General features: G+C 38.5%; 5 protein-coding genes across 6 annotated transcripts; 4 read left to right on the plus strand and 1 right to left on the minus strand.

Annotated features, from left to right (window-relative positions):
- The first annotated feature begins 44 nt into the window (after positions 1–44).
- On the plus strand, positions 45–1,778 carry LOC110862707. Its single transcript, XM_022111917.2, has 3 exons — positions 45–626; positions 687–1,245; positions 1,516–1,778. Exons 1-3 carry the CDS (start codon positions 323–325, stop codon positions 1,709–1,711), a joined length of 1,059 nt encoding a protein of 352 aa, XP_021967609.2. The 5' UTR covers positions 45–322; the 3' UTR covers positions 1,712–1,778.
- LOC110862706 (BTB and MATH domain-containing protein 43) lies at positions 1,731–4,630 on the minus strand. Its single transcript, XM_022111916.2, has 7 exons — positions 3,297–4,630; positions 3,075–3,230; positions 2,865–2,987; positions 2,564–2,662; positions 2,175–2,504; positions 1,941–2,111; positions 1,731–1,868 (listed from the first exon to the last, which is right to left on the minus strand). The coding sequence occupies exons 1-7, from the start codon at positions 3,441–3,443 to the stop codon at positions 1,827–1,829; spliced, it is 1,068 nt and encodes a 355-aa protein (XP_021967608.1). The 5' UTR covers positions 3,444–4,630; the 3' UTR covers positions 1,731–1,826.
- Positions 4,631–5,527: 897 nt separating this feature from the next.
- Positions 5,528–6,396, plus strand: LOC110862732. The gene is made up of 3 exons (XM_022111951.2): positions 5,528–5,764; positions 5,895–6,036; positions 6,112–6,396. Exons 1-3 carry the CDS (start codon positions 5,678–5,680, stop codon positions 6,291–6,293), a joined length of 411 nt encoding a protein of 136 aa, XP_021967643.1. The 5' UTR covers positions 5,528–5,677; the 3' UTR covers positions 6,294–6,396.
- Positions 6,397–10,164: 3,768 nt separating this feature from the next.
- On the plus strand, positions 10,165–13,323 carry LOC118433653. 2 transcript variants are annotated; one of them, XM_035845811.1, is made up of 6 exons: positions 10,165–10,418; positions 10,508–10,558; positions 10,920–11,327; positions 12,172–12,402; positions 12,500–12,698; positions 12,844–13,323. In XM_035845811.1, the coding sequence occupies exons 1-6, from the start codon at positions 10,241–10,243 to the stop codon at positions 12,866–12,868; spliced, it is 1,092 nt and encodes a 363-aa protein (XP_035701704.1). In that variant the 5' UTR covers positions 10,165–10,240; the 3' UTR covers positions 12,869–13,323. The 2 variants fall into 2 exon arrangements, with proteins under 2 accessions (XP_035701704.1, XP_035701705.1); XM_035845812.1 differs by lacking the exon at positions 10,508–10,558.
- A 5,369-nt stretch (positions 13,324–18,692) lies between these two features.
- On the plus strand, positions 18,693–22,159 carry LOC110862735. Its single transcript, XM_022111953.2, has 4 exons — positions 18,693–19,235; positions 20,129–20,416; positions 20,824–21,069; positions 21,318–22,159. Exons 1-4 carry the CDS (start codon positions 18,965–18,967, stop codon positions 21,545–21,547), a joined length of 1,035 nt encoding a protein of 344 aa, XP_021967645.2. The 5' UTR covers positions 18,693–18,964; the 3' UTR covers positions 21,548–22,159.
- Positions 22,160–24,204: the final 2,045 nt, after the last annotated feature.

Consider the following 24,204-nt stretch of genomic DNA (forward strand, 5'->3'; position numbering starts at 1 on the left):
TTAGGGATCGCATGCATATGCATACTTGAAGAAGAAGAGGCCAATTTTACGTAGACGAAGAAGGTGCCTCGAATCCGTACAGCTTAATTAATTTGACTACTTTTACTTAAACTTGATCCTTGGCCGGTTCAAGTCGCAAGAAAACTTTTACTTTCTTTTCATCGTTTGTCACATTTTATGGTTTATTAAAAATGAATCGTACACACAGATTTCGCCAGAAGTGGAAGGGAGATAATTTCGTCCTTATTCTTTACAGATACTTGTTACTCTATTGTTGTCGATTTCATTGTGTTTGTGGGTGATACTTGTCTTGTCGTTAAATATGAAATTGAAATTAATATCCACGTTAATATTTTGCTTATGGTGGAATTCCTGTAGTTGTTTAAATAATACTTCTTCGCCAACCTCGTCTGGAAAACCGATTTCTGAAACGGAGCAGCAATTCGTGGACTGGGCGAGTCGCCAATTTTCTAAGCGAATGTTGTGGATGACACATAAAAGAAGATTCGTCCTCCCAAAGGGGACAATTCTTCAAATTACGCCAAAAATAACGGTGCCAGTGTTTCGCCATGCACCTTACAATGGCGGCTTCGACTCTGATATTCAGGCCTCCTGGACGTTTTACAGTGAGTCGAAAATTCCCATATTTTATAACTTGTGCCATTTACTTAATTTGTAATTTGCAGTGAAATTCGACAAGTTGAACATGACATCGGACGATCATCCATGGCCCTTTGATCGCCCACCATTCTACCCATTTGGAGAAATGATGCGTCCCAACGTGGGAGAAAGTGGTAGCAAGAAACCGGACGACAAGAAACCGGATAACCAAAAGCAAACCGAATCTTCCCAAGAATCTCAACAATCCCACTTTCACCACCACCCTTACTACGATCCTAACCCTGCTAAACCGTTCCCCAACATAAAACACCACTTTAATGAAGGAGACGACGCAAAATCCATCCTGCACACGGTCCAAGCCCACAACGTGTACCCTGCTTTTGGGGGCGGTCGCAATACCCGTCGTCGTCCTCGACCGAAACGAGCCATCATGTCGCTGCCCCCTCCGGAATCCATGTTTGGTGGGGAACGAGCTGTGATTCTGCCCAGTCTTGAGGGGATCATGACGTCACTGGGGCTGTCGGGGAGGTCGTGTCTCTTGCGGGCGGTGTGCGAAGTGCACGAGTTTCCCCTCAGCACGGGAGGCTACGGCTTGTTTGGCGAATTAGTGACGCTCTTCTTCAGGTGAGTCGTGGGTGGTTTACTTAAGCACAATTTGCATATGTATGTACCAGGCAAAAAGATTTATTTTACATAATGCACGCGAAGTGTGTCGGCGTTTTTCTTGTCTCGTAATAATGCGAGCAATTTCTCCACGTGTGCTTAATAATTCATAATTTCTTAAAGTAGCTCGTCCTCATATGGATAAAAGTGGGAGATGAGATGAGATACATACGCCGGAAGGAACTAAGTAAAAGAAAAAAGACTTCATTTCCCATTATTTGTACTTTGCAGCGTTAGCGAATCCCCCTACGCCGAGTCCCACATGCCAGCCTATCTCGAAGCTGAAGGACATGGAAAATCAGGGGATTGTGCAAAGTATAAAAAGTCTTGTGAAAAATCCATCTTTGTTTGGGAACGAAGACCAGAGTTTGATAAGGGCAGTGAGAAAGTGGACCAGATCAAGGTTAAAGATGATAACGCTTTGTAAGGAAAATTGTAAAATCAAAAAGAGTTTATATTTTATATATTTAATTGCAGTAAATAATTTATACACAGTTTTGAGCAATTTTTAATTAAATTATTGTCACCTGAATTTCTTAATTTCACATTTGGTCACAGACTTCCTCAAATAACTTGGGTTTTAACTGGGTAAAAAAGTGCATGAATTTAATTAAGCGGATTTATAAGGGAAATTTAGTACACATTTCTTGACTCACCTCTTCCATAACTTTCCACGACACGGTTTTCACGATGGAACGAGAGTTTTCCCCGCAATATGCCAAACCCGATTTTTTGAGGAGGTCGCATTGGTACGTGTCCGCGATGAGGAGAAGCGATGCCACCGTGGAGGGAGAGATTTGGTCGATCAACGCCTTTTCGCAAATCGCCTATTTCCGCATACACTCATTTTTTTAGCACACGCCAATTTATAATAAGATGCATGAGATTACCTTTAATCCTGGGAGTTTGAACTTCACTGCGGACTTGAGCAATTGTTGCGGATTATCGAGTGGATCGACACGATCGGTGTAAACGTATTGGAGGAATGAGGTCAAGATTGGAGTGGTCATGTCCACTCGGATGACTGATTGTCCGTCGATGTCCGTCTCAATCGTCTCCTGATTCAGCGAGATGAGTGACGATCTGCAGTGGAGGATCGTTCTATGGGCTGGAATCAGATTGCCATCACTCGTACGAATTTTTATGTCGCAATCTTCACCGTTCCGTAATTTGGTCCAAAGATCGAGGGCGAGCGTGTTTTGTTCGACTTGTTCTCTCACCTGAACATACGAATTGGTTAGAACTCGCTTTATGTAAATTAATTAACTGATCCTCTTACAAGCATAATTTTGCAGAAAATCTCAATCCCTTTGTGCATGAGGTGTCGATCTAGAATGACGATTTCTGTCGTGCCCACACTCTGCAGTTTGCACGCCGTCTGGAACAATGGCATGGAAAACAATGTAATTCTGTAATGTTCATATTTGTCTTTTCCTCGTCCTCACACAATTTCCGTCTTTTGACTTTATGTGTTGCAAATTAATGATAAACAAGAACGAGACCAACGACCTGATTTCAGCCGGGAGGAGAAAGCCCAGACCGTATGAAATCGATAAACTTATCATTATGCAACGACTCACTTGTTGTAGGCGCAAATTTGCCTGAGACGGACAAGTATCCGTTACATCAACACTTTTGCAGCCCATGGGACAAACTTCGTATTGTTTTGCGTCATTATTCCATATTCCAAATTGGTAACGGACCTGGTAATAATAATGGGTAATAAATATTACAAATTACTTATGAGCAATATTTTTTCGGTAAAAAAATCAACGTGTTTTCTGCCTGACTTGCAACTCCTCCTTCACATCAATCCCATTATGAACGGCACAGGCGGAGACGAGATTGAGACATATCACGACCGGATTTGTTAGTTGCATCCCATTTTCATCAGACCAGTATCTCAACCCAAGTGACCACTTGGTACTCAGACCGTTGACGCTTATCTGTTGTATATTTATGCAGAAAACGCAAATAAATCACTCTTAAATAATAATTGTGCAGAATCTTACATTGAAAACTGGACTGTCCACGACCGTCTGGCTGTCAACGCCTTTCAGATAATCCCCAATTTTCCAGGTGTACTTAAACCCCAGGTCGAATAAGTTGCGTGCAATTACTTCCACCGGGATTGAAACTTCTTCAAGTTTGTCTCCCATTTTTTGCAGTGTTGCAAAAAATGCAGTTGAAATATGTGGTCGCGAAAATTATGTATAAATTTTATAAGTATTTAGTTAAATAAACAAAAATTAAGCTTAATTTCACACCAGCCACTGAACGCACATACTGATTAAGTTTTTATTAAGCTAAACTAAACTTGATTTTAATTTCTTGGCCGACTTATTGAGTGAATGAGACTGAAGGAGCAAATACGAGATAAACAACATTATCTTTCACACTTTGATTTATTGAGTCCATGTCAGGCTCAAGATTTGTGGTTTGCTCTGTGCCCAGTATTGCATTTATCAACTGCGATATAATTGTGACCATTTATTTTTATGGGGTGCCTCATCCATGCAAATTTAATTGCGAATATTTCGCCTGTAGGAGAAAATGAACACGTTATATTTCTTTACTGGTACTTGAGACATATGAAAGTGACGTCAAGCTTTGTAAGCAGCTCGTCTTGTTTTTATTATTATTTCATGGAGTAAAGTTATGTATGCATCTGTTGATAGAAACGAGGAAAATTGTGATCTGAGATGTGATCAGGTTGCAAAAAGACCAAGATCGTTTGGACCACACTTGGAGCGACACTTTAATATTATCAGTAAACGGTACATATGTGTTTGCTGAGTTTGACAAAGACGTAATTTATGACTTGAGGAAATTGAGTTGTTGGAAAGGAAGATGAACACGTGACAATTTTGTGTCAATATAATTTGGAAATTTTTTTTTTAAATAGAATAGAAATATTCACAGTGAAATGAAACAAAAATATACCTGCAAAAAAACAAGTTTTACGCCTCCTTATGAAATTTTAATATGTAATTTGGCGTCGAATTATAACAGTGGAATATGCACACAAATTAATGACCTGGTTTAATTACAAGTTGCCACTGTAATTTATCGCACTTGCACTGGTGACGTGATTCATTTGCATATTTACTAACTGCGTCTTTTCTTGAATTAGTTTTATATGTATTTAATTAAAAAACCAATTTATTTATTGCGTATTTTCTGAATTTTTGTATTGTTGTGAGGTCAAAATATTTTAGGATTGCGTGTAACCAAACTTCTGAAGGGCACAAATACATATTAAGGCACCTGTCTTGTTAGTGCATAGCAGATGCGTGTAGAAGGCTATTGATTGGTTAGTTGCAATTTCAATATGTATTCGCAAAAATCGAGATCTATGTATATCAGCGTTACGTGTGCAAATGTTGACTGCTTATCGTGCCAATGATTTAGATAACCCTGGTCAATTTTGTAGCTTCTCTAAAAGTGTTGTCGTATGTACATTTAGGAAGACCGATTCGTCTCAATTCGTTCTTAGTTGTCACATTCCACTGTAAACGAAACGATATATGTCGATTATTCAGATCAAGTTCAAGTACTTACATGTCAACAAGTTGCCCATTCTTTAACATTATGGGTTTGCTTATGCATGCTCCAATCAATATTACTGAACATTACTAGCACAAAAATTAGTGCAAAAATATGTGCGTGGCTAATCCCTCGGAATTTATATATTTTAACCAAACATCTCCCAAACAGTACTTACATATATAAAACATTTCGAGGTATAAATTAGCAGATGGATCCGCGAGGGTGGTTTGGTTACTGCTTGCACTTTCTATTATTAGGAAGGTGTCAACTAATGAGACGTGTTCCTCCAATTCGATTTGCTACCTAATACAACAAACAATACCGGCTCGACACTGCAACCCTTTCGATGCACATACACTTCTATCTCTGCTGATTGATTTGCATACGGTTTAGTTTCATTCACTCATTCGCTCACTCGCACATAATGGAAGCAAATCAAGGGTCAAGTTGCAATGGTACATAAGTAAATAAATAAAGGAGAAAAAAGTTCAGCAGGTGTAAATTGAGCTATTATTATTAAGACGCCGTTTTCGGCCGTTGCTTCTTCTCTGAAAATGAGAAGGAATCCTGATGATGCACATATAAGGTTATTCATTTCATTACTCGTCTCCTCATCTCCGCTTTGCTTATTAAATTAGATGGATTTAGAATAATGGATAGGTAAATGTGGGACGAGATGAAGCTATAAATCCGCGTGTCGGCTTTTATTTTGGTGGTAAATTTTGGTGCAAAACGGTCTCTCAGGGATCAACCACGGACACTTAGGAAATATTAGATTATTTATTATTAACCAGTTCTTTTTCCTTTTGGCGAGGTGTCACCGAGGTCAGAATTGTTGGACGAAATGAAGTTTTGTACGAGTAGTGGTCTTCTGTGCTGTGTTGTGGGGATTGCACTTTTGTCGCCAGTTTTGGCCCGAGGAGAAACAGAGGTGGGACTGACTGACCTTTGAGAAAATCCGATTTAAAATAATTACTTAATAACTGCACAGATATTCTTATATAATTCGGAAATTTCCAGACTTAAAAGTCTCGTTTTTTTCTTATCGTGTTATGCAATAGGAGGGGAAATCTATACCGGAACCAGCAGTGCCGGAGGTATCAAACAGCAAATCAGTCCCCCAAAAAGAAGGCGTAAAAGTGGTGCGGTTCATTTCCCAGAAGAAAAATCGTCCCACGCACAGGAAATCGAATGCGCGAACTTGTAAGACGATGCACTAATTAATTTTCTATGCAACTTTTTATGCAATTAATTAATTTGCCATTTTTGTATTTTTAGTTGGGATGTTTGACCGGATCCTGGACTCGATGGGGTTCAACTCGATCACGTGGGTGCCTGGGTTGCGAAGTCTGATGGACATGAACAACAACGGCACAGCGATGGAATTTATTCCTCTGGGGAGATTAATTTGGAACCGATTTTTCGGAGAAAGTTCGGCCAGCACGTTGCTCAGCTTGTAAAAAAATGTAAACGTCTGAATATTTACTCTATTTTTGATATGATCAAATGGAAAGAAAACTATTTATAAAGAGATATAAACCTTATGATTTTTTTGTACGACGAGATTTCCATTTCTTCCTCTTGATCTTGGCATTCCTTCTTCATGATGGTACTAATGGCATAAAGAAATATTCATGAAGAACAAGGACGAAAACAAATCTGGTTATTTCATCACCCTCGCTTTCACTTCGGCGAGGGTGGATCTATAGTCAGCACCAGTGGCCGCGGAAGCCGTGGGGACATCTGGAGACATTAACATTGTAGGGTAGGGGAGGAGGGGTTTGTATAACATGGGCAGATGATAGGGACATCAAATAACCGTGGGGACATTTCCGTCCCTATGTCCCCACGCTTCCGCAGCCACTGGGGCTAACTATGCATTCAGGTACGAGTCCTAATTGCACAGGGACTTTCTCCTCGTTCTTGGTGGGAAGATGCTTTCAGCCGATGTCAATTTTGTGTTGACACCAGTTTCATGCTTTCTAAAAGAGGATGATAATGCGTACAAGAATATGTATTTGTCGCTGCATCTTGTGCCTGGGCTATTTTGAGGAAAAGTAACCTCTCATCATTATTTTTACGACGTGTACAAAAATAGTGAAAGTGAAACTAAATTGATATTGCTTGCTGGTTGGGAGAGGTGGAGAGATTGCGAAAAAAGGCAATTGAGTGGGTAGGTGGGTGGTGGTTGGAGTGAAGTGGATGGATCATTCTGCTGCAAAAAGTATGCAAAATGCGGATTCAGCAAAAAAGAAGAAGAAGGTTGGTGTCTCGTTGCAAGAATGGAGTGCTTATTTTCTGTTTTGTCTTGGATCTTGTAATCTTGTGACGTATGTTGGCCTGCTTTCACCATAATTCGACACTCTGTGGTTGAAATGCATAGCTGCGAGTAGAGGGATTGACCATTCTTATACATTCTGCTGGTACTATAAAACCTTTGCAAAAATATAAACATATGTCGGGGCCAGTCGTGCAAATTATGTAAGTGCAAATATCTAGCTGGCGCCATACATAGCTCACCAATCTACTTGGTTAAGGAATAAAAATGCTTTCTAAATAAACCTAGGATGGACTTTGACCTGCAAGCAACGTTAAATACGAAATGAACAGTGATACTTATCTGTAACACAGACAGGCATCAAAATCAAGGGGGCTGAGGAAGTAAGCCACTAATAAACCCAGAGAGTTTACTTCTCAGAAAGGAGAAATCAGAACCATTTGAACAAAAGACTAACGAAGGTTTACGACTTTTTTTGCTTTTCATGTTGGCGTGTACACGAAACATGTATGCAAAATGTAAATATGCACATTTGACATTGATGCGTAATCAGTGTGTCACTCGAGAAGCTTGTTTGTTGGCAAAAATTGAGACATCCATGGTATTGAGATACATAAATATTTATGTGAATATGACTATTTTTTAAGATTGACCTAATTTAAATTTTAGCAACAATTCTACAACCTTAAACGAATTTAATATAGATTTATTAACGTTATGTGATGATGAGTGTAAGCGTAAAGCACTGAGCTAGCGCCGATATCAAGGAAATTGAAATGCATAAAACGGAAAATTCCAGTAAAAAAATATTAAATGTAATTGTTCATGTTTGCGTGGTCGTAACCGTTGATTTCTTCGAATCCTTCCTTCTAAACAGACACGATTTTACTATGGACGATTGGGGAAAGCCAGCTGCCTTCTGGTCGCACACATCGCTGGGTATTTGGCGTGGCTTTCTCCTCATTCTTGGCATCACAACGCTGTAGCTTTCGCCGTAATAAAGATAAACGTTCTTGATGTATGCAAAGTTCTGCGAAATCACGCCTCATCAAATCCAACGGGATATTATGCCCATCAAGCCCTCTGTGTAAGTAAATCTGCCAATTCTGATTGTAATTGCATTCAACTGAATCCAAGCCTAAAAACGATTCGATTTTTTTAATCGAAAGTTTTTTAAGGAAAAAGTTTTGATAACATACTGATCTAACTCAACTAATTCCTTTACACATTTTGATAAATTCTATTTACGGAAGGAAGCATTTCCAAGGAGCAATTACCATACTGCCATTCGATCCCTTCTACATATTTATTCTACATAGTTATTGATACGTCGACACATGGATTTATTACGATTCGAACTCAATACCCTATTTGTCTGACATTGACGATTTGACCTCAAGCTAATAATAGGCTTGAAACTTGGGGATGAATATTTTCCAATCGGATTTTCAAAATACGAGTGATTAAATTTTAGGATATTAATTAATAAATATGCGTAAATTGTAAATATGCGTCATACAATTTACTAGCTTCCTTTCAAGTATTGTATGGAGCAAATAGTAATATGAGCGAATTATTGTCGCAAAGCTGCACCCACACCTCTCGGAACACAATAATTTTGCATGTTATTAATCAACACCCACTACATGGCTGTCTGGCTGAGATTCGCCGTTTGTGGTGGTAAATGGGACAGTGTAACCGTAGTGGCTCGATTAGATTTCAGCACTAATGGCTGCGTGCGTGATTATTGCCATCCTTACTTTCCATCCTTCCGTATCTTTGTTATTAGCTGGCTCACTCACTCACTCACCTACGAACGTACGTGGATGCCGACTTTCACTTAGAAAGCATGAATCAGTCCTCGTCCTCGTTGTTTGTTACGCTACTTTCTCCGAAATTCATTTCCGCCTTATTACTCATTCTCCGTATTTACTGGTCTCTGGCCTACTCAAGAGTTGGCTCATGCAAAGTGTGAGTGAATGTTGCTGGACATGTTCCAAGTACTAAATCTGCTCCAGTTTTCGCAGAGTTTCGATTCCCTTCAGATTTTCAATTATTATTTTCCACTGATGATATTAATTCTCTGAGAATTTGGAAATACATATTATGTAATTAATTAATTAGAGCTGACCATGAATTTGTGACAAATTCGGGTAATGAAAATTTGTTGTGAAGTAAATCATGGAGAGAGATTATTAAAGTGATGAAATTCAAAACTTGTTCACATTTTTTAAAATTATGTGGGTACAAATGATTAAATCTGTTTTTCTTAGTTTTTTTTTTAAATTCGAGTCGAAGTAATAAATTAAGGTTTACCAAACGTTTTCAACATTTTAAGTACTACTTTAATGCGAAGTTTCGTGCTACAACGATTTTGATGTATCTATGCTAGCTTAAAATTTTGCCTAACGTTTAGTAGTTACATATTCCGTAATAAAATTGGGGGAGTGCTTTGCTAGTTTTTGACATATAAGCCAAAATATGCAAAATTTTTGCCAATTTTAAGCAATTTAATTATATGTAGTTAATAAGCCATAGATATACATGTACACTATAGAGAACCATTTTTGCACCGATCATCTCCAAAAGTAAAACACCCTCTTGCCTTCATCTTCCTTAATTACCTAATTAATTACCTAATTATTTAGAAAATGAAATTAATTTTGCCGGCTGGGGAGCATTTGTCGGTCACATATCATTCTTTCTTCTCCTCCTCGTATAACAACCAGTTCACATTACTTGACTTTCTCCTCACTAACGAACGAACAAGTCAGCCCGGCCACTTTTCCCCACAAACCGTCATCCATTCACTCAGGGCAGCTTTTCCTGCGAGACTGTAACCTCCTTCATGCATCCATGTCATCCTGTAACAGACACTGATACCACCTCCGCGAGCACAATTTTGCTCCTCTTACAGATTCCTGGCTGAAAGCAACAAGCTACTTATGTACCAAGGGATACTTTGGGCAAGAGGATTGTTGTGCCAGACGGGACGCATCACTTTGTGTATAAAACAACCTGGACATTCTTGGCCCATCCGCAGTTCACTCGACGCCTGGTCCGGTACGGCACACACGCCTTTGTTTGTCCCCTAGTGAATAATTTGCATAATAAGTTGGCACAATTAGCATGGCAATTTGCAAGTGCAGTAATCACTTTCACCAGGAGGAGAAATATTTCAGACAGAGAAAGCATTCACATCTTAACCTAGTTATGCTCTCGATTGTGGGATTCGTCATGCTTTTTCTGCCAAATGGAGGACAGTGTCATCACACCACGTTATCGTCTGGGGATAATGGAGTAGCAGGTAAGTTTGCAAAAAAAAATGCAAAAATTTCTGCTAACCGTTTAGTGTGGAGAGAAAGTTGTGATTATGTAATGACGTATGGTGGACAGGATTAAAGCAGAATTTAAGAAACATAATCTACTGCAACTTTCTAAAAAATGGTGAGACATGAAAAAGGTTACTGCATGAGTGTCGTATGTACATAGTTTTGCATCCGTGTTTACTGGATGAGTGCTTATTTAGGAGAATGATGATTGCTGAATTATAATAGGAAAGAGAAAGAACCTCTATTTTTAGTCTTAACATTCACAATTTCATTATTTCATTTACGACGCTAAACATAAGCACATGGCAAGATTTTTGAAAATCTTGAGATTTTTGAAATTTGAAATATTCCACAACGAGTATCATTTTTTTGTAAATCAGTAAAGCACGTAAAAGTTTCTGTACTTGTGTAGCATGCAGCAAAAAATTCGTAAACGTAACAAAAATAAAAATACATGAAAACTGGACAAATTTCAGGTGAAAGCAGACCCCCAATTCTCAGCCATGTTCGCGTCTCTCGTGGTCCTGATGACGGGAGTAGTGGCGACTTTGCTAGTGGCGATTATGACGACGATTCGTCACCCTCGAGTCGTCCTAAAAGTCCTTTGACTTCCTTGTACCCCATCAAATCGCCGTCCTACCAGCACAAAATGAACCACATTTCCCAATTCCACTCGACGCCGCACTACTCGTCCGACGTGACCTTCAGTCTTCGCCCCCTCTCCCACGCCGTGTACCCCGTGGCCGCCATGCACGGGCGGATGGGACGCCCCAGCCATCAGATGCAAACGATCATCCCGTCATTGGAAAGTGAAAACGGTGGACATTATCTCGCTGCTGCAGATGATCCACAAACGCCCACGTTCACCCCGTACATCGGATCACGTAAGGAAGATAAATATTTCCTGGTTTTTCGTTGTTTTCCTGCAAGAAAAATCAGGGTATCATAAAAAAAAGTGCATAATCACGACGATCAAGGCCAGCTTCTGTAAATTTCTTGACTTCTTTTAACCACTTGACATTTGCATAAACTACAGCACGTATTTAAGATCATGAAAAAAAATTGGGTATCCAGATGCTCACAGTTCCCACAATCCTCCAGACCGAACTCAACAGGTGTGGAGTGAGGCATAGAAAACTTTACGATAAGTGGGTACAGAAAAGCAACAGGTTCGTTCATTGATCTGGATTTTGCTAGATTACATTTCTCTACACGACTTTCCTTCTTTCTTAGGCAGACTGCCAACAAAATAACAAACAACAATTTACACAAAACGGAAAACTTTTTAATCAATTATACAGAAAGTGACGAAACGACTATGACACAATGAGCTGAATGCCATGTTTTGGTCCTTGTGTGGCTGTCATGATTAATGTGAAGGTATCGAGCGTGGGAGTCAAAGTCAGACTTCCACCGTCTGGCTGGCAAATTTCTTCCAAAAAGCAAAATAATAATACGAATTTCATAATTTTCTAATTTGAGATTCACAACAAATTTATCGACGCATTTAGTCCGTATTTTTTAAAAAAGACTATACTTGACCTATGCCCAAGTTCATCATGTTGTGGTTTAATCTGATCCCGCTGGATTAACGTAATCCAATTTAATATTCATGAGATCACCAGCATCATTTACATACCTACCACACCTACCTACGCATTGTTATTGTCGTCCTCATCGTCCCATTAATAAGTCACCGTTCATTCGCCCTTTTTCCCTTTTTTGCAGGCATTCTGAGCAACATTCCCAAGTTTTTCGAACATCTGCACGAGAACATAAAGGCCATCCACGACAGCTCGGAAGGGGATGATTCATCGTCCTCCGTCTCGGTGGAGAATGTATTTTCGGACTCTGCGGAACACTCGCATATGGACATGCCGTCCAGAAGAGGTGATTACTTTCAGTCTGATGGCCGTCTCTCGGTCGACAGTCGAGGTTATCGATATGACACTGATGATGGTAAAGATTCCGAGAATGTCTCACTTTCCCCACCAACTTAAGTAATGAGCAAAAAGGTGACGAAATCAAGCTAATTAATTAATTATTATTTATGTAGAAAATCCGCAAGAAACGAGGGGAGGAGGAGGAGGAGGGCAGTTCGGTTCGGACGACATGTTGGCATTCATGGGTCGAGATCCCAAGTACAAGAAGGCAAACAACTACAATCCTGCGTGGCTCTTTACGAATCTTGGTCTGGGAAAGAGAAGTGTCCACTTTCACCAGAAGAGTAGAAATACGAATACACGCCAAAACGGGTAACCGACCGAGGAAGGGAAAGAGTATGAATCTGAGATGAAAATAATATGCACATGATACGATACGATACTAGGAAATGGAATATAATAAGATTTCCGTGTCGGCTGAGTGAGTGGATAAAGTGTAATATTTATTAATTTTCAGGACTTCCCCTGTCTCATTTGAGTGATGACTTTCTCAACACAAAGAAAATTTAGAACCAGAAATTTTTAATGGTTGAAAAGTATTATTTTAAGTATTCAAGTAGGATTAGGATTCATTTTAATGTAACCGTTTCGTATTCAGAGCATGGACACTTACATACGAATCGAAATTAGAAAGTTCGATTTCTTGTGCCATTCTAGTTAAAGAAATCGTAATTTTGAGATTTTCTTATAATTTTTGTAATAAGATATTAAACTTCTATGTATGTATATTCTATTGTGTTATATATAAAATGTGATATTATTTTTAGCAAAATGTGAGTAGTATACATAAATACGTGGTGATATTGTTAATTGATTCAAATAACTTGTAAATTATAGTCATGTTTCCAATAATAATTATTTCTATCAGTAAGAATTGTAACGGTTTAGCGACGAAAAGTGCGTTTTTATGAAGTAAAAAATAAAACCTTACTTAAAGATGAGATCGATGTAACTTACATAATGAAACGAATCCAAGACTTTTTTTGTTGTAGAACAAAAAAAAAGATACACAATTCTTGGTATCCACAATTCAACCGAAATTCGAAATCACGTCATCAGACCCACTGGACACCGCATTCATCAATTAGTGTAACAATACACCGTCCAACCAAACCCTACTTTTCCATTTAAATACATAATCATCATCTCTCTCTCTTTTAACCAAACATTCCGTCGGAGGCTTTTCTACTTCATAACAATTAGTTCGTAAACACGACAAGATTAAAACTGAAATCGGAGCGAAACCATCGCCATTAGGGCGAATTGTTAATTAAGTTTGTCCCATTTAATTACGCCCATGTTGTGCTAAAAGGTGGCCAAAATTGGAGACAAAAGATACAAGGCACCCACCCCACGCCTCGCCACACGTATGACATTTACAATTATGGAACGACCCTCCCAGTGGAGCTCATTCCATTAAAAAGTTAACTGTCATCAGTCTCCAGATTAAATCGGGTTACGAGGAAAGTCAATTTACTTCCTCGGGAGTAGGAAAAAAAATGGCAATCTGGTTAATGCTGTCACTACCTGATTTAATCCACTGGCTCCGTTTCCGGGAAAATCTCCGCGAGGGAATTATCCATACGTGTTCCGACATCCGGTGAAAGTTAAATGGTACGAATGACCAGCCAGACCATCGTAATTTTTATGGAAATTCTGAGGAAATTTGGGTCGGGACATGAACTTTGGCTGATTATGGATGTACCATTTCGTGGAAGAGGATGGAATGGAACGGAACTTGATTAGGGAGAGGTGGGCCGAGTTTTATTTTAGTCCGGGTAATGTCAATTTGGATTTGGCGACGACAATTTGGCGACGCGAGGGAAATTGTATCCGACGAAGAAATGACGCATGCTGCATGCACTTATGGACTCGGTGCCCTGATTTCTAATTTGATTGTTCTTCTGGTGGCGTCGTGATGAATTTGGATCATGCAGAGGGGTGGCAGTAAACCAGTATTATTTCTGTATTCTGCATTGTATTTTGTGTACTGACAACAAAATAATCAACCTTGTAGAATCTAATTCCTTACTTGAATTTATATTTACTTGTTTCTTTTTTCTTATTCGGGTTCGAAGTTTACCTAAAAGTGGAAAAATTATGGAAATTATAATTGAACTCCTCCCACAACATTTAGTTTATCGAAGTCTGCAAACTTCCAGAAAGTTACCACTTTTTCTGCCCCTACGTTATCGAATAAGTCTATCTGGTCACAATAAAATCTACTTTTATTAGAAACTATAAGCCAACAAAAATGACACGTTTCAAGGAGATCCAGAGGACGGATTATATTTATACGTAGTAGCCGTCTTTAATTATGCTCTCGTGGACGTCGACCGTATGAAACGGAATATGCACGGAAATAGTCTCCTTTTTTTCATGAACTTCAGAGTACGTAAACAAGCAATCAAAATCCGGCATATCTTTCCATGTGCCGTATTCTAATTATTTTGTACGCTTGACGAATGTAATACAATATCTGACAGGAACAAGTTTCTCGAAACAGTGTTACAACGGGGGAGGGATCATTAATAGGTAAATACAACATGACGTCGACAGTTGCACTTGACCCCTTCCTCCATCCCAGAGGACGAGACAATGACACTCTGTTCAGGAGATTGACACAAAATAAATCTCCATTCCGAGTGTGAGCACTAATATTTTATGAGAACATAAGTCCATCTCTAGACAAATGCTCTTCTTCTCTAAAAACCCACAACAAGAGCCATTTTACACAAGTGGGTGGTTTGTGCTTTCTGCTCCATTACATTTCCAGATTTCTGTAAAAATTCCTAGAAAATATATCGTTACACTCAAAATGATAAATTGCTCGCCTCAGTTTCACACATTCGGAAGGAACGCCTACTCCTAGAGCGTTCATTTTTAGACGACTTTCTCCACAAATCTGGTCCGTCGTGTGAGGAGAAAGTGATGAGATCCGCGCTTATTTATTTCTTATTTTACCAATTTCCAGGAAGATGTGCATATCTCTGGGTAATAATGATATTTGGTGGTGTTCTTTGCCTCTTTTTTGTTGGTATTCATCTTCTTGGACCATTCTTCAAACTCGGAGTGACTCTGACAGCCTGACGTTCCACGTAATGTGAGACTCATACACTTATCGTGAATAATAACGTATCCTTCGTCCTGGTAAAAGCTTCCATTTGCTTTTTTATTGCACTTTTTGGCCACAGAGGCAAACCAACAACCCATTTATTTTAGACAAATTCAAGCATATTCACCCAGCCAAGGAGCGGTAATAAATAACTTACACACCCACAATACGCACGGCAAGGGTGCAGTAAGTAATATGTGAAATTCATTCTAATTTGTTGAAACGGGATGAAGACAAGCGTCACGCATGTTGTGCAACGGTATCAAAATAGGGGAGACTCGGTTCACCAGTCAATAGTTGTAGGAAGAATGAGTCAGAATTTGTGCAAAAACTTTTGCAAAGAAATTTGCGAGAGTAAATATTTTAGATAATATTTTACCATCTCGGTAGTATCTCCTGGTATAATTTTAATACCAAGTTGTAGGAAATTTAATACCGAGAAATCTGCGTATACCAGATTATTTGAACAGGGTTCTGTGAATTATATTATGAAAACCGCAATTATTTATTTCTTCGAAGGAAATACTTTTAATTTAACCGTAAATTGTCATTCGTCCCATTTATCACGTTTTCTTAGAACTATGTAATCCAGAAGATACTTCATAAAGTGAACGTGTACATAATGCATTCTCAGAAGAACATTACGTACACCGAAAAAATGGAGCGTCTCGTTATGTGAACAAGTTGTAAATCAAAGCCTGTAACGATTTCAATTTCGAGTATATATTATTACATCGCATAGCAGTGACGGGATTTCCTCGTCACGAGAGGAGCGAACAGGTCATTGGGTTGGAATGTGTGTGGTCGGACGTGGTGGTGGTGGTGGGATGCCCCCAGAGAAAGGCCATTCTATTCAATAAAAGGCGACAGGCGAATGGTTCAAATGAGCAGAATCAAATGGGACTCATAAATTACTCCGAGACAGACGGAGAAAGTCCCTTCCGCCCTTTTTGTGGTGGGTGGAGGAGAGAAAGTGGTCGTGGAGAGCAAAATAACAATATTGTGACTATTTTTGGTCTGATTTTTCTCAATGCAAATATTCACTCTTTCCAAAAAAAGATTGTGAATATTTACTCAAATCCATTTATATCTAGTTGTGCATGCTTGACGCAGTTGGTTTTCTTAGCAAAGTTCATCTAAACGACTTGTGACTGATGAGGAATAAGGTCCCAGTAAACCTGTCTCCCTTAGTTTTTTATCTAATCGTAGAGGATAATTAATTACCAACATGAGAAAAATAATTTTATGGCACTGAATACTTACAATAGAAGTCGCGTATTTATATTTGTATAAGTTAAATAATTTCTGTTCTGTCAAGTCACAAAATTAGTACTGATTTCAATCAGACATTGACACGTAAGGCTAATTTCATGGCATTCGTTTCATCCGATATCCTGTACTCGGGTGAAATTAAGGCACTTCCCTAACTAACCTGCTTCTATGTATGTGACTCAAAGAAAATGAGTTGCATACTATACATGATTGCATACAGCAGTATTTACATAGACATGGTCAGCAGTCAGCACTAGACAGACTGCTTAACGTTTGTGTGAGAATTGTCTACTCGTACATATCAAAGACCAAGATCTATACCTGGCTCATCCCAAATTTACGAGATAATTTTAATATTTCATGAAATTATGAAAGGAAACAAAAGGAAATCGAGACGAGGAGACGACAAAGTGGGGGCGAATTGAAAACTCTCGAGAAAGTTGAGCAGAAGTCACACGCCATTATGCAACAAGCCTGAACAATACCTATTCCAGTGATCTATTATGTTAAAATCTGATAAAATTGATAATATTCACTTCATTGTTTCGAGGGAATTTCACAAATTATGTAAAACAGTCTGTCGAATTCCATTTCTAGAGTTTAGTTTGCGAGGATGAAACTGATATTTTTAGAGAAACTCAGTCGGTCGGTCCGAAGGTTACGCGATTACACCTGAGGTGATATGTTCTGGAAATAGCTTTGGTATATACTTGTGATAACTAGAAAAATAAGTGGTCCGTGTTTTTTTTACTGGATACAAAATGTTTGGCGCAATTAAACTGCGTAACACTGATGACGACAATTTGGTTGGTACACGTGATATTGTGATATCATGCAACCATGTAATGTTGAATTAATAGCAGGATAAAAGTGAAATTGTAAATCATTCGGATAAAGAATTTTCATTTTTCCATTAAATCAAGACTATTGCCTTCCGAGCCATCTCCTTTGCTTGTTAAATTCATCAACTCGGATTAATAATTCTTATGGCGTTATTTGCTTACAAGTTATTTACTTTTACCAAAAATTAACAAATAAATGTTTTTTTATGAAATGGCAAATCGACGCTATTTACATAATTGCATCTAATGCAGTGAATAATTATTATCTCCATTTTTACCCGGTCACTAGTATTATCCGTGCAAATTGATATCATTCAAATTCAGTAGGAAGAAGAGAAATGTCATGCAACTGAACTACCAACCACTTTTCTACCCAGTGGCTCTGCCCTTCTACCTAAAATTTCCGAATTATTTATGACGGCAATAATTGCATTACACACATTTGTACGAATGTAGAGGCGAACATACGTACAATTTCTTGCTCTCCTTTATTCCGCATTTCACCCGAAACACTTTCATCTGCATCATTTTATTTTATGATGCGACAAGAAGCTAGCCAGCAATCCACCCACATCATCTCCACCATAATACCCCGCCCGACCAGCTCTCCACTCCCAAATTAATATACTTGCATGCAAAATGAAATAGAAAATGGTGAAATGACGATAATATTTAATCCGCGAGCATCATAATCATCTTCCTCCCGTCTAAATATCAAGCTGCCTGCCTCCCGTATACGTACCACCTGGGAGGAGAAAGTCCAATTTCACCAGGACTAAAGTTTAGGCCCACAATTCTGCCCCGACTTTCACTACAATGGAAGCTTGGGCTCAGTTACTTTTTCCTAATCATCTTATTCATTCCGCTAATGCCGACTCTGTTCACTAGCTAAATGATTTTCACCTGAACAAGGAAACGATGATGCCGGGACCAAGCAAGCACAGAGGAGGATGAACCTGGCAGACCCGAGAAATCTCACTCACTTACTCACCCTTCCAGTTCCCTACTTTCTTACCTGATGGTCCTATATCTACCCGGGTTTTGCCACCGTCTGCCCCAGTTTAATACCAAGTCAACACTGGCCAGCATCGCGACCCGATATGGGAAAAATGACGAGCGTTCTTTCCCTTTTTGTCGCCGCTTGAAGCGAACACGATATACACATAACTTGGTTTCTTTTTGCAAATCGTGGTCTTACATAAATCCATAAATTACCCTGCTCCCCGTGGCAAAATTATTCTGCATATAGAATCACCCCCGGAAATTGAGGCACGACAAGCGGAAGTGAAAGCAACAGGCTGCAAACACGTTTTTTCCCAATAATTAGAAATCCACGCTACTTTTTTGCCATGCATTTATCCGGATTTGAAAAATGTGATAAAGATTTTTGCCAAAATATCTTAACCGACGAGGAGAAGGAAGATTTTTACAAAATGGAAAATACGTCCTCGTCGTCAACAATAACTTTGTCACCACCAATCTTATCAGTGAGGCGAGGACGACGAGGAGGAGGGAAAATAATTGAGTCTCCTTGTGCTCTATTGCTATGTGTGTGTGTCACCCTTCTGATCCAGTCACCTCTGAGGACGTCGGCCCATTTAGCGTCATTCATCAGCTCAGGTAAGTCAAGGATCAAATCAAAATCTGCAACAAGCCAATCCATCCATCCACCCACACAAAAGAAATCTTGGTGGACGGACTGATCGTCTGGCAGGACTGGGGGCACAATTCCCTCTGGAATTTTCATGAAATTACATTCTTATATCTTTTCACTCGACTCCTTTTTATAGCATATTTGCCTCCGAGCTTTCTCCCCGATTGAAAAAAAGGCAGGGAGAAAATAATTCTCTTTGATCTCACTCTTGTTTTTGCATAGCGTTGCAAATGACGTGGAGAGTGAAATGAATGAAGTAGAGGCGATTTTTTGTATATTATTTGCAAACAAAGAAATTTTATGAATAATGCAGGTTTTCTTTTGGATTATTAAGAATTAAAGAGTTGCTTTTAGGAATTAGCTTAATTTTGTGTTTGCACTTTGTTGCAAATTCTTTTTGGCAATGATGCATTAAAACTGGGTTCTATCGAAGATTACTGGATTATACTAGATTTTAGATCTCAATTCTAATACCTTTAACTTACTTAACGTACGATGTATCATGTCCAAATGTAATTATCGACGTATTCGTTAAACTCTAGTTTAACAGGACTTTCTCCCGTTGAAAAGTTGTAGCTAACTGAATTATGAAAGGACAGGAGTGACATCATTCACATGACAAATTATGTCCTGGTTTGACGTATGTAGAGCAAAATGTTTGCACACGAATAGCACGGACCGGAAGGGATTAAGACGTGTTTGCCTAAGCAGATTAAAAAGAAACTACTTGTGCGTAAAAGTTTGTATGCATAAAAAATTACAGGACAAAATTGCAGTAGATTTTTACACCAAAATTGTACTCATCCAAGTCGGATAAAAAACTGAAAAAAGCTTTATCTAATAATAATCCTGGTTCCAGAAGGAAGACCAAATCTTACTCAGCGTCCCATCCGCGGTCCAACGGTACCCACGCTGCCGTACTTTGCACCGTCATCCTCGGAGGTTTTGAGGCTGCCTGGTCTCACATTTATGGGGAGTGGGGGTTCCTCCTCCTCCGAGAGGAAAATGTACTTAAGGAATATGAATGATCGCTCATTTGCCAACGTCAACACTGGGATCTCAACAAGTGGCGGTGGTGGTGGTGGGAACGAGGGCATGCTGCTTGACTATGAAGATAAGCCCACTTTCGTACCCTACATCGGCCCACGTAAGTTCAGTGGATTCATACTTGTTTTCTGCATCTGTGTCTAGACGATTCTGTGTGTTGGCGGAAACGGGAAAAGCGAAAGTGGGGGAAAATCCGGCACGTCAAGTGAGGGGGGCGAGCACTCCTGGTTTTTGTAGAAATGAGCATAAACAAGGAGTGGTAGTGTTGTCGCCTCATGTGAAAACAAATAATCTGCAGCCGTCAAACTAATCCCGTTTTCTCGTGGGAATATGTACAACTTTGACTGGTAGATTATTAGTTAACTGAAAGTATTGTGTAATTTACACGTACGTATTTTTCAATGTCATGAGTTCAACTAAAGCGAAAAAAATGGACTGATGACGTCTTTGATTTAGCAAAAGGTGCGATTTTTAATGTGGTAAATTTTTTATGACGTCATTTGGCAGGTGCCCTGAGCAGCGTGAAAGCATACTTGAGACATCTCCGAGACAATTTGGAGGCCCTGCAGTCCTCGGAATATTCTGGTGGAGGTGGTGAAATTGACTATGAGGAGGAGCAGGAAGACGAGGAAGGTGACAATGGTAAGATGGACGAAGTTACCGCATCTGAACGACGCCAACACCTCCAGAATGATAGGCAGCACTCGAGAAGACATGTCAACCCGTCAGAATATTGGGGTGGCGTTGACTCTGGTAAAATTTTCAGGAAACTTTGACCAGAAAATGAATATAATTTAGTAAAAGTAATTTAGTAAAAAATTCAGTAAAAGTCCCTATAATGTTACTAATTGCCCTAGTAGCTCAGAGGTCAGAGCACTTGACATGAATTCAAGGGAGCCGTGGTTCGATTCCCGGCTGGGTAACAATTTTTGGCATTATTCGGGATTTACGTATTTGATTTCTAAATATAATTTCAATAAGAAACTCGAAACTTTGTCCAGATCGCCCCAGATATCACCAATGGACTCGGAACCCTTCGTCCTCCTCCCACTCGGACAGTTCCCACCATGGACCAAACTTGCGTAAATTTGTGGACCCACCACCCCCAATATTTCCTGACAGTTTTGTCATTCGAAAACCCATGGCCACAAATTACAGTCCATCCTGGTCTTACACGAAGCTTGGGTTGGGGAAACGTGCGGCAGGATTGATGCGACGACGACGACGATGAAGATGAGATCGAAAAGTTACGATGGATCAAAAATTATGACATTTATGTAAATTTCTTATATGTATTAAGTTTACACAGCTAATTGTAACCTACATAATTTTTACCGAATTATGAAATCTAATGTTTCCTATTTGGTAGTTTGCTTTTGCAATATTACACAATTATCTTATGAAACACCAACCAGTACTCAAGTCCTGGCCTAATTTGCTGCTCCAATTGTCTACTCGATAAGCAATTATGTATCTTATTAAATAAAATATTTCATTATTCACCAATTTACATACCAAATATTTAGATAAGTAAGAAACAGTCCAAAACTAACTAGACAAATTGAACTTTTCAGAGTTACTGCATTTTAATGCACGAATTTTACTTTCGTTTTTGTAACACTTGAAAAACTATTTACTCCATAATTACATACCTATTATTACGCTACTGCATGAAAATAGTGAAAAAGATGGTTGATGGTAAACAAATTCATTATTATTTGGAACTCATTTGCAAAATCGAGTTTATGGTTTAAAAATAAATAAATAACTTACAAATTCTGACTGAAATTTTAATTACCACAACTTTTCCGTGTACTTGTATGTAAAACTTTTACTAACATGACACACAAGATGCATTTACAAATTACAAAGTTTCTTATATATGATTAAACCTAAACTAAAGACTTAAATTAAACTTTTCAACTTACTTTGACTGTACATAATCTTATTCACAATAATGCAGTGATACAACATAATAAATAAATTGGAAACCTTTACCAAACCTCGTTTTGTTCCATAATTGCGAAATTAACGTACGTGCCAGTAAAAGAGAAGCCCCAACTAATCCGTCCTCCAATCCTTGTGACATTTTCCTTGATGAATAAAAGAATCTTGGTGCGGTATATGTACATACATATTTCTTCCGAAATGCCACCCGAGAGCCACAGGTGGGTCATATTTTAACTCATAAATCATTCATTTTTTTAGCTTATTGAAAAAATGGGGCGATCTCGCCTTGCTGCTAAAGTCACTTAAAAAGGTCTAAGAACAATTTATGCTTTTCATTTCGTTCATAATCCCTTTTCACCTGAAGAAGAACTCGCTTTCTTTCTCTTTCTCTCTCGCTTTTCTATTTCTTTCCGGCGGATAAAAAGAGAGAGAAAGCAGGCAGGCGAATGCACTCCTGTACACAAAATGCGATACAATCCACACCGTCGGGCGGAATGAGGAGGAGAAATGCTACATATTTTATGCTACTTTGATATTACTTCGACTACAATGCCCTCACTCACACCCACGATCAAACGGACCTCACCAATGTCTTTTTGTTCCCGTGCATCAAGTGAACGAATTTCAGCCAGAAATAGAGTTCGAATGAATGAAACGAAGTAAATTCTTCTGTCCCGTCTCATTTCATTCGGGGAATAATAAAGTTTGCTTGTCAACTTGTGCATGTTAACCATTCATGAAATTGTAGTGGTGAAGGTGAAGACAATGTGCGAAATAAATGTGCAAATGTTTGTAGAATAGTGAGGAGGAGGAGGTTGCATTGCAAATTTTGAGTTAGATTTTGAAGAAGTTTTAAGTAGGCAGGTTTTATTAAAGGTGTAAATTCGAATGAGAAACTAAATTAACGTTTCATAATTACTGTTAATTATTGCATTTCTCTGAACTCGTAAATGACAATATTTCAAAGTAGTGTCAAAATTGTGTCAAGTTTTGAGGCCCAAGTTTCTCTCTTGTCTAATGTATTTTGATAATTAGATTAACAAAGTAATAACAAGTTCCACGAAATGAAACGTTTCTTTGAATCAGGAGAAAATTAAAATCTTTCAATAAAGAATGGAAGGTTAATTAAACTGAATTGACGTTCACTTTTGATTGAGTGATGATTATACACCGTGTTTCTACTAAATGGTAGAAATTTCGTTGGTAGAAATTAGTCACAGGATGTGTAATTAGTTTGCATCCTAAATATGCTGAATTAATGAGTTGGAGGGGGAGGAATGCAAGATCAGATTGCACTAAAATTTCAAGGTTGCACGTACATATTTTATTTTTACTTGTCCAGAATCAGAAAATAAATCAGAAAAGATAAATTGAGAATCAGTCTAAAATTACAATTTCATTCACCCTTTTTTATGTTTAATTTATTTTTTATAAATTTTATTGCTCAAAAATAACAAGTAAATGTGAAGTAGACTAGACTAGACTGTACTCCTTTTTCTTTTTTCTACTTTATTAATAATGTATTGAAATTATGTACAACTCAAAAGTTTCAAGTTGAAGCAGTGTTCCATTTTATCTGTATTTATTTGCAAACAATTTCTCTCATACGTATTTTGTTTAACGTCGTTAAACTTTATAAAAACTTTTATTACCTACATCTGATTTACATAGTGTAGAAATTGGCAATGTGAAGTGTGACAAATCATGGTAAAAATATTAATGCTACTGCCCAGATTAGAAGCCTATTGAGATTGGGTATGATACATTTAATTTCTTAAATACTAACACAATACACGCATACGTTTAGTTGTTACATTAGTTTTGTAGCTTATGAGAAAAGTCAATGTTTCATTTTACCCCATAATTTAATGCACAGTTGACTATGCACATTTTCTACCAAATAACCATACAACACAAACAATTATGATTTTTTAACGC

Source organism: Folsomia candida, unplaced genomic scaffold (assembly GCF_002217175.1).
Source record: "Folsomia candida strain VU population unplaced genomic scaffold, ASM221717v1 Fcan01_Sc066, whole genome shotgun sequence".
NCBI lineage: Eukaryota > Metazoa > Arthropoda > Collembola > Entomobryomorpha > Isotomidae > Folsomia > Folsomia candida.